The sequence below is a fragment of the Pongo abelii genome, chromosome 8 (assembly GCF_028885655.2).
Source record: "Pongo abelii isolate AG06213 chromosome 8, NHGRI_mPonAbe1-v2.0_pri, whole genome shotgun sequence".
Classification (NCBI taxonomy): Eukaryota; Metazoa; Chordata; class Mammalia; order Primates; family Hominidae; genus Pongo; species Pongo abelii.
The window spans coordinates 70223215-70233302 of NC_071993.2; the positions used below are offsets into that span (position 1 = coordinate 70223215).

Consider the following 10088-nt stretch of genomic DNA (forward strand, 5'->3'; position numbering starts at 1 on the left):
TCCCCCGAGTGGGCCGGTCCGGCTCCCCCTCCGCGGGGCTGAGTGGATGAGCCCAGGCCTGAGCCCGCCCCTGCTCCGAAGTCGTGGTCCCCGACGCTCGGCCGGCGGTGCCATCGCGCGGGGAGGAGGGGGTGCGCTTCCGCGGGCGGGGCGCGGAGCCCGCCGTCTCGGAGGCCGCGGCTCGGCCCGGCACTGCGGAGGGCCGCTTGATTTCCCGGCACCCAGGTCGCGCGGCTGCTAGGGCCGGAGCCGGTGGATCCGAGCGGGTGCCACCAGCGGCGGCGCGCCGCCTCCCCCGGTGGGAGCGGTGGTTGGGCCAGGCTGCGGCAGAGCGTTCGCTCGGAGATGGCGGAGCAGCCGCGACGCGGCCCGTGGCGCCGAAAGCAGGGAAGCCGGGCAGCCCCGGGACGCGGCGGAGCCCGGGGACAGCGGGGACGCCGCCCAGTCCTCCGGGTGAGCAGCCCCTGAGGAGACCCCCCCGCCCACGGTCGCGCTCAGGCCCCCCCAACAGACTCCCCTGGATGTTGCCACCATCACCACCCGCGGGGTCGTCCCGGGCGGCCCAGCGTGCGCCGCGCCCCGGGTCCTTTCCGCCGGCCTCCCTCAGAACCGCCTCGCTCCCCTCCGGACCGGGCGGGCTCCCTTCTTCCCGCAGGGCTCTCCCAGCCCAGAGGCTGTCTCGATGTCACCCCGGAGTCGCCGCCGCGCGCCCGTGGCCCCTTCCCCTTTGGTGTCCCACATCCGGTGCGCTCTTCGCATCCACCTGTGCCCCCGTCTCCTCTCGGCGGGGCCCCTCCACCCGCCAGCCCCGGGCCCCCTCGGCGCCCGCAGCTTCCGCGCCGCTGCTCCGGCCGTCCCGGCCTCCCCAAACCCGGGCCCGGCCCCCGTCTGGGTTCGCCGTCCTCAGAGACCTCCCGCACACACCCACCCCTCCCAGCCCAGCCCTGCTGGCCCTCAGTGTTCACTGATCCGGCCTGCGGCGCTCCCGGCGCCCCTTCCCTAAACCTTGCTGCTGCTTCCAGGTATGAAGCTAAAATGCAGCGGCTAAGAACGCGGCTCTGGAGCTTGACAGGCCTGACGTCGAATCCCAGCACTCCCACCAACTGAGCTGTGTGATCCTGGGCAAGTTTCTAAGCTTCTCTGAGTTACTCATATGTGAAATGGGGATAATGGAGCATGTACCTTTTCCCTACCTCTTAGGGCTGGTGTGAAGATTAAATATATGTGAAGCTCTTAGAAGAATGGCTGGCAAGTTGTAAGTTCTCAAATACGGGGTAATACACCCTGATTATCAGCTTCCCGTCAGTGACCTCCTCACTACAATGTTTTCTCTAAAGTTGCATCAAATTCTTAGCATTCACCCCTTCCCGTCACCATTTTGATCCTCTCCCCCAGCTCTCTTCTCGTGTCGTTTTACCTAGGCCAAAGCTGAACTGTTTTTTTTTTTTTTTTTTTGAGCCGGAGTCTCGCTCTGTCACCCAGGCTGGAGTACAGTGGCACAATCTCAGCTCACTGCAATTTCCGCCTCCCAGGTTCAAGTGATTCTCCTGCCTCAGCCTCCTGAGTAGCTGGGACTACAGGCGCCCACCACCATGCCCATCTAATTTTTGTATTTTTAGTAGAGACGGGGTTCCACCATGTTGGCCAGGCTGGTCTCGAACTCCTGACCTCAAGTGATCACCCACCTCAGCCTTTCACAGTGCTGGAATTACAGGCATGAGGCACCACACCTGTCCTGAACTGTTTTTAAATCATCTTTGTCAATTCTGAAGGACCTCGGCTCTGCCTTATCACCCCTGAGATGTGTGTGTTTGGGGGTGGGTGGTAGAGAGGGATTGCCAGCCTTACAAGGAGGCTGAGTGGGGATAGTGACAATAAAGCTTACAGAAGCAGTCGATTTAAGAAAAAGAACAGACTCAGGAGGCTGAGGCCGGAGGATTGTCTGACCCCAGGAGTTCAAGACCAGCCTGGGCAACATAACAAGACCCCCATCTCTAAAAAAAATTAAAAATTAGTAGGGCATGGTGGTGCAAAGCTGTAGTCCCAGCTACATGGGAGGCTGAGGTGGGAGGATCACTTGAGCCCAGGAGTTTGAGGCTGCAGTAGGCTATGATCACACCAGCACACTGTATCCTGGGTGACAGAGCAAGACTCCATCTAAAAATAATAAAAGAGATCCCCAAAATTAGACCTCCTTAAAACTGTTTTCTGATCACACTGTCCTCTTTCCTTCTGTCATTGGTTGGATGTGACTTAAGCTCCTGTTGCTCTCTGTCATCCAGTCCTTACTCAAGTTGTTCTGTTTGTGTAACTGGACTCAATACCTCATGTCTCTCCAGGCTAGCTCAGGGACTCTTCTGAGCTGTTTAGGAATAGGGTTGTAGAACCACTTAGGCTAAGTTAGGAAGGAGAAGTAGAGTGGACTCAGCTGTATGGCTTTTCTCAACACCCAGTGTGTGGCCTGCTCAGGGGTTACATTTTTATCTCCTGACTGGCAAAGTTGAGGTGAAGGTCAGGGGCAGGTAATGTTTCACAAGCAACGGGTAAGGGAGTCCCTGAGTTCTGGGTTTGGAAACTGGTAGAATGATTACCTATCATGAGGATTGCTCTTTCCTTTTGAACTCCCCCACCATAGTGTCCACCTGACTGCAAGTTCGTTAACGCTGTTGGCTGTGATATTGGGTTTGATTGATGAGGAAGATTAACAGACTCATGAGTTCCTTATCTGATATTTCGTTGGAGCATGGGACTTCTGAAGACTTCTGGGGCTTTCCATCCCTTGCTCACAGAAAGATCAGAGCTGTTGCTGGCTGCCAGCTGCTCAGTCATGGGCTAGGAACTCCTTTCAGAGCGGGCCTGTTTATAGCCTCCTAGGATATTTAGCCTCTTGTTGATGGGAGATTTGTTCCTTTCTATCATTTGCATATACTGCTCCATCTCTGAGCTTTGCTTAGAGAGGAGAATTTGGACGTTCATTTGGGTATTCTAAGAAAGGGAAAGGGAACAAGCTGTGAAGCTAAGGTATAGGACTCAGCTTGTAGATTCTCCTACAGGAAACTTTTTTTTTTTTTTTTGAGAACAGATTATCCAGTAAGCAGGAGGTAAGAGAGATGGGATGGGGAGGAGAATGGATTAATGACAATTTCAGAGGGAGGAGTAACCCACTGATTTCTCTGTCTTACAGGTAGAGAGGAAGAGATTGAACTTTGCTGACCTTTGATGTGAGGCGCTCAGCCAGGGCCAAGGGGAGAGCCTGGCAAGATTTGCAGCCTGAAGCCATGGGCCAGGGGGCCATGGTGACCTGAGACTAGTGGACTCTGTATAGTTGCCCCCTGCTTCCCCTTCTACCTCCCCTACCCTATGCTAAGGGGACTCGTCTCCACCTCAAAAACTCCCCGAGGGAATCCCTGTCCCCTATTTTCCTATCCTTGTACCCTTCCAAGACAGTCCTAGCCTATAGAACTCCTACCTCCCATCCCCTGAGGTGGCCCCCATTCCTCCCTCCCTTCCTCCCCCCGCCATGCTCCAGTTGTGGAAGGTGGTACGCCCAGCTCGGCAGCTGGAACTGCACCGCCTCATACTGCTGCTGATCGCTTTCAGCCTGGGCTCCATGGGCTTCCTGGCTTATTATGTGTCCACCAGCCCTAAGGCCAAGGAACCCTTGCCCCTGCCCTTGGGAGACTGCAGCAGCGGTGGGGCAGCTGGTCCTGGCCCTGCACGGCCTCCAGTTCCACCTCGGCCCCCCAGGCCTCCAGAGACAGCTCGAACTGAACCCGTGGTCCTTGTGTTTGTGGAGAGTGCATACTCACAGCTGGGGCAGGAAATTGTGGCCATCCTGGAGTCTAGTCGTTTTCGTTATAGCACTGAGTTGGCACCTGGCCGAGGGGACATGCCCACATTGACTGATAATACCCATGGCCGCTATGTCTTGGTCATTTATGAGAACCTGCTCAAGTATGTCAACCTGGATGCCTGGAGTCGGGAACTGCTAGACCGGTACTGCGTGGAGTATGGTGTGGGCATCATTGGCTTTTTCCGAGCCCACGAGCACAGCCTACTGAGTGCCCAGCTCAAGGGCTTTCCCCTTTTTTTACACTCAAACTTGGGGCTCCGGGACTACCAAGTGAATCCTTCTGCCCCGCTACTGCATCTCACACGCCCCAGCCGCCTAGAACCAGGGCCACTGCCTGGTGATGACTGGACCATCTTCCAATCCAATCATAGTACATATGAACCAGTGCTTCTTGCCAGCCTTCGGCCAGCTGAGCCCCCAGTGCCAGGACCAGTTCTTCGTCGGGCCCGGCTTCCCACTGTGGTACAGGACCTGGGGCTTCATGATGGCATCCAGCGGGTGCTCTTTGGTCATGGCCTTTCCTTCTGGCTCCACAAACTTATCTTCGTTGACGCTGTTGCATACCTCACTGGCAAGCGCCTCTGCCTGGACCTTGACCGCTACATCTTGGTAGACATCGATGACATCTTTGTGGGCAAGGAAGGGACCCGCATGAAGGTGGCTGATGTTGAGGTCAGTCTTGTTACTTAAATTTTTTTCTTAGAAGCTATTCACACTCTGGCCTGTCAGACTCCCTTCCTTGATTCTGAGCTTGTCATAGGTACACTCCCTGCCTTTCCAGGCAGGAAGAATGCTACTTCTCATGTATTTCCTGTTCAGTCTGCTCTCCTGATTTCTCTTGTCCCTGCTACTCTTCCCAGGCTCTGTTGACCACCCAGAACAAACTCAGGACCTTAGTTCCCAACTTCACCTTCAACTTGGGCTTCTCGGGCAAGTTCTATCATACTGGTGAGCTTATTCCCCTACTCCTTTGGCATATCATAGCTTGACCTGTCCCTTCACTGTCCACCTCCCTGGGCAGACAAGTTGGAGAAAAGGGTCAAGGTTTGGGGTCAGACTGCTATGAGGAGCTAGTGGTGGGCATGAATTTAGGTTCGCATGGGTGGCTGGATGGCAAGTTGGCAGTGGGGCAAATAGAAAGTCTTAGGCAAGGATCAGGGATGGAAGGTGATCAGTGTTGTTACAAAATAAAGGAGGGAACAGGGGCTGACTGGCTGTGGTCAGTGGTCAGCGTGTGGTCATAGGGACAGAGGAGGAGGATGCAGGGGACGACATGCTGCTGAAGCACCGCAAAGAGTTCTGGTGGTTCCCCCACATGTGGAGCCACATGCAGCCACACCTGTTCCACAATCGCTCCGTGCTGGCTGACCAGATGAGGCTCAACAAACAGTTTGCTCTGGTGAGACCCTTGGATCTCTTCCCCATACTTTCTCCCAGCCATGCTTCCTTTTCTACCTTCCCCTAATGGGCTACCCTTTTCCTATCCTTTGCATTTTTCTTTATTTGGAGGCTTCCCCACCCTCTTTACCCTCTACTCCCCAAACCTCACCAGGTCCTGGTGAAAGTCTATGCCATTTCCAGGAGCATGGGATTCCCACGGACCTGGGGTATGCCGTGGCCCCCCACCACTCGGGCGTGTACCCCATCCACACGCAGCTCTATGAGGCCTGGAAATCCGTGTGGGGCATCCAGGTGACCAGCACTGAGGAGTATCCCCATCTCCGCCCTGCCCGCTACCGCCGTGGCTTCATTCACAATGGCATTATGGTAAGGGACTCCCAATACAGGCTTGAATCAAACGCTCACATTTAGACAGCTTTCAACATGCATTGACCTATGTTCTCTATCAACTGCCAGTCCAAGTATGGGGGTGCATAATTGGGGGTAGAAAGGTGAAGAAATTTTAACACCCTCAGTAAGAGCTTCATTGCTATAACTTCAGACTCAGTCCTCTATAAATCCCAGTGTCCTACATCTACTTCTCATTCTATCTTTCAAATCTCATCTGTTTTTTCTTTTCCCTCCAGGTGCTGCCCCGGCAGACATGTGGCCTCTTCACTCACACAATCTTCTATAATGAGTATCCTGGAGGCTCTCGTGAACTAGACCGGAGCATCCGAGGTGGAGAGCTCTTTCTGACGGTGCTGCTTAATCCGGTAAGGTGCTGAGAGGAAGGGCTAGAAGATTGGAGAGCCAAGGTGTTTGCAGGCTGGGACCTTTACTCACCAAGGCTAATTCAGAGGTGGGGTAGGCTCTCCATATCTGACATGCAGGTACCCCCTGACAGATCAGCATCTTTATGACACATCTGTCCAATTATGGAAATGACCGGCTGGGCCTGTACACCTTTGAGAGCTTGGTGCGCTTCCTCCAGTGTTGGACACGGCTGCGCCTACAGACCCTTCCTCCTGTCCCGCTTGCACAGAAGTACTTTGAACTTTTCCCTCAGGAGCGAAGCCCCCTTTGGCAGGTAAAGGTGGAGCTCAGTCTGATGAGAGACATGATAGGGGTGGGGTGTTTGTTGTTGTTGTTGTTGTTGTTTTTGAGACAGAATCTCGCTCTGTCACCCAAGCTAGAGTACAATGGCACAATCTCTGCTCATTGCAACCTCCACCTCCCAGGTTCAAGCGATTCTCCTGCCTCAGCCTCCCCAATAGCTGGGATTACACGCACCCACCACCACGCCCAGTTAATTTTTTGTATTTTTAGTAGAGACGGGTTTCACCATGTTGGCCAGGCTGGTCTCGAACTCCTGACTGCAGGTGATCCGCCCGCCGCAGCCTCCCAAAGTGCTGGGATTACATATGTGAGCCACTGCGCCCAGCCGGGGTGGGGGTTTAAGAAAAGACTAGGCCAGGCCAGGCACGGTGGCTCATGCCTGTAATCCCAGCACTCTGGGAGGCCGAGGCAGGCAGATCACCTGAGGTCAGGAGTTTGAGACCAACCTGACCAACTTGGAGAAACCCCATCTCTACTAAAAACACAAAATTAGCTGGACATGGTGGCACATGCCTATAATCCCAGCTACTCAGAAGGCTGAGGCAGGAGAATTGCTTGAATCCAGGAGGCGGAGGTTGCAGTGAGCCGAGATCATGCATTGCACTCCAGCCTGGGCAACAAGAACGAAACTCCGTCTCAAAAAAAAAAAAAAAAAATACTAGGCCTTATCTGATTATTGGCCCTGGCTTCAGAATCCCTGTGATGACAAGAGGCACAAAGATATCTGGTCCAAGGAGAAAACCTGTGATCGTCTCCCGAAGTTCCTCATTGTGGGACCCCAGAAAACAGGTGAAGTATCCTTAGCTAACTTCTCTTGCCCTGCCGTAAACCCAAAGGATCCTTTTGTCAGGGAACTCTCTTCTCTCTCCAGGTAATCACAGGAATGAAAAAAGTATTTTTAATTTTAATAAAAATTTTTTTTTTTTTGAGATAAGAGTCTTACTTCTTCGCCCAGGCTGGAGCGCAGTGGCACAATCTCAGCTCACTACAACCTCCACCTCCCGGGTTCAGGCAATTCTGCTCAGCTTCCCCAGTAGCTGGGATTACAGGCAGGTGCCACCACGCCTGGCTAATTTTTGTATTTTTAGTAGAGACGGGGTTTCACCATGTTGGCCAGCCTGGTTTCGAACTCCTGACCTCAAGTGATCTGCCTGCCTTGGCCTCCCAAAGTGCTGGGATTACAGGCATGAGCCACCGCACCCGGGCTTAATTTGAATTTTTAAGAGAGAAAAAAAGGAACTCCTTTTATACCCGCCCCTCATTGATCCAGTCTCTTGAGGCAGTGATTCCTGACCCTGGTTGTATATCAGAATCATCTGTGGTGTTTTTACAAGATCCACAAGTCATTCTGTTGCAGTTAAAGCAGAGAACCACTGGTTTAGCCCTTCCCTAGGCCTCTCTCAGACTTGCCTCCTATCATTGTAGTTTGGCTATAGGGGATTTTCCTACCCAGAGTGGTTATTTTTTCACTTCCTTCAAGCTTATGCTGTTGAGCTGGCTTCCCTCCCACAATGGCCTGGTCTTTCTCTCCCATTTAGGGACTACAGCTATTCACTTCTTCCTGAGCCTGCACCCAGCTGTAACTAGCAGCTTCCCTAGCCCCAGCACATTTGAGGAGATTCAGTTCTTCAACGGCCCTAATTACCACAAGGGTATTGACTGGTGAGACTGGGCCCCATTTGAATGTTTCTCAGAGCAACACTCCCTTCCCCCAAAATACCCCATTCCAGCTTCCCTCAGCACAGACTTCTGGTCACTTCACTCTGCATATTTTTCTGCTTCTCTCTTCTGTGATACTTTCTAGGTACATGGATTTCTTCCCTGTTCCTTCCAATGCCAGCACTGATTTCCTGTTTGAAAAAAGTGCCACCTACTTTGACTCAGAGGTTGTACCACGGCGGGGGGCTGCCCTCCTGCCACGAGCCAAGATCATCACAGTGCTCACCAACCCTGCTGACAGGGCCTACTCCTGGTACCAGGTCTGCCTGAAGCTAGGGACACACAGGCTAAAGGTTGGTGGGAGGGGACAGTGACTGCTAGAGAGGGAGAAAGGAGTGAGGGTAGAGAAACTTAACTAGTGCCTTGGGGACGGGTACCCATGCTGTGCTGTCTGTCACTAGACCAAGCGTAAGGGCAGAATACTGTCAAATCACCAGACCTTCACCTTCCTTCTCTTTGTCCTTCAGCATCAGCGAGCCCATGGAGACCCAGTTGCTCTGAACTATACCTTCTATCAGGTGATTTCAGCCTCCTCCCAGACCCCTCTGGCACTACGCTCCCTGCAGAACCGCTGTCTTGTCCCTGGCTACTATTCTACCCATCTACAACGCTGGCTGACTTACTACCCCTCTGGACAGGTATAATCCCCACAAGAGCCCTCAGTGGGGTTCCCCTTCCCCTCTTCTTCCCTTCAGCCCAGAGGCTTCTTAGGAATATAGAGGGAACCACATCCCTGTCCCTTTAGTTGCTGATTGTGGATGGGCAAGAGCTGCGTACCAACCCAGCAGCCTCAATGGAGAGCATCCAGAAGTTCCTGGGTATCACACCCTTTCTGAACTACACACGGACCCTCAGGTGGGAGAGCATGACCCAGGGGCGGAGTACTGTATGGGAAATGGGGAAGCAGGTTGACCATGTCTGTTAGAGACATAGATTTACTCTGTCTCACAAGGAGAGACATGTCCCTGTGGGCAGTGAGGGGCATTGTGCATTTATGGAACTTGAGTTTCTCTTTTCCCTGCCACCTCATGGCCTCTTCCTGTTGAGCAGGTTTGATGACGATAAGGGATTTTGGTGCCAGGGACTTGAAGGTGGTAAGACTCGCTGTCTAGGCCGGAGCAAAGGCCGGAGGTATCCAGATATGGACACTGAGGTAAGTAAAGCCAGGGGCAGGGGAATCCCTCTCCACTTCCAGGATCTGATTCTGTGTCCCTCTAGTGTCCCACTTCTTACCATTTCTGCCTTCATTTTCTCCTGTCAGTCCCGTCTTTTCCTTATGGATTTTTTCCGGAACCATAATTTGGAGTTGTCGAAGCTGCTGAGCCGGCTTGGACAGCCAGTGCCCTCATGGCTTCGGGAAGAACTGCAGCATTCCAGTCTGGGCTGATGTCCCAGCCTCCCGTACCAGCAAAATGCCCCCTGCTTCCCTAAGGGGCAGGTTGAGAGCAGGGCCCACAAGGGGGATTAGAGTGGCCTGGCCCCTCCCCCTCTACCTCAGTAGCCCCCAGGCCTGAGATGGCTGAGAAGGGAAGGGTATCCTTTTCCCATAGTTCTGGGGCAAATAAAGGGGCTTCCTTTGGTACCCCACATAATAGTACTAGGTACCTTTGACCCATCATCTTGGGAGGTGGGGAGGAATGAAAGGGTCCAAGCAGGGTGTAGGGGAATGTATTAGTCCAGTGAGATTTCCCTCTTCATCCACAGCAGTGTATCTGTCTATCTATACCTGGCTATGGGAGAGACCCCTTGCATGGGAGGGACCCCTTGCTATGGCCCCTTTAGCCAGGCAGTGGGATCTACCTGTGGCCCGGCCTCCCTAATGTCATTCACATTGAATGGGGATGAGGTCGGACAGTGGCTCACAGAGCTAAGTATGAGCCCTAGCTGTGGGCTAGAAATGTCCTTAATAAACATCCTTATTTTTCTGTTTTGTCTGCCTCCCTGGAGTGGGAAAAACCTAGACTAAAGCAAGTGTCAGAAGTTTCCCCCGCAGTTCAAGGTTCATCTGCACATGGAG

General features: G+C 53.4%; 1 protein-coding gene across 5 annotated transcripts; it reads left to right on the plus strand.

Annotated features, from left to right (window-relative positions):
• The first annotated feature begins 59 nt into the window (after positions 1 to 59).
• On the plus strand, positions 60 to 9996 carry NDST2 (N-deacetylase and N-sulfotransferase 2). 5 transcript variants are annotated; one of them, XM_063727307.1, is made up of 15 exons: positions 60 to 453; positions 1023 to 1255; positions 3185 to 4525; positions 4714 to 4801; positions 5098 to 5252; positions 5435 to 5620; positions 5881 to 6009; positions 6141 to 6323; positions 7045 to 7141; positions 7891 to 8014; positions 8157 to 8364; positions 8539 to 8709; positions 8817 to 8926; positions 9122 to 9224; positions 9333 to 9996. In XM_063727307.1, exons 3-15 carry the CDS (start codon positions 3521 to 3523, stop codon positions 9456 to 9458), a joined length of 2685 nt encoding a protein of 894 aa, XP_063583377.1. In that variant the 5' UTR covers positions 60 to 453; positions 1023 to 1255; positions 3185 to 3520; the 3' UTR covers positions 9459 to 9996. The 5 variants fall into 5 exon arrangements, with proteins under 5 accessions (XP_063583377.1, XP_054378420.1, XP_054378418.1 ...); XM_054522445.2 differs by having other exon boundaries at positions 8157 to 8331; XM_054522443.2 differs by having other exon boundaries at positions 1023 to 1126; positions 3189 to 4525.
• The last annotated feature ends 92 nt before the right edge of the window (positions 9997 to 10088 follow it).

What these genes read in the sequence shown, in the direction of transcription:
- NDST2 (XM_063727307.1), top strand. Translation starts at nt 3,521, where the DNA reads ATGCTCCAGTTGTGGAAGGTGGTACGCCCAGCTCGGCAGCTGGAACTG. An exon ending in TCAACAAACAGTTTGCTCTG is followed by an intron (nt 5,253 to 5,434) that starts GTGAGACCCTTG and finishes TGCCATTTCCAG; the next exon opens with GAGCATGGGATTCCCACGGA. An exon ending in TGTGGGACCCCAGAAAACAG is followed by an intron (nt 7,142 to 7,890) that starts GTGAAGTATCCT and finishes TCTCCCATTTAG; the next exon opens with GGACTACAGCTATTCACTTC.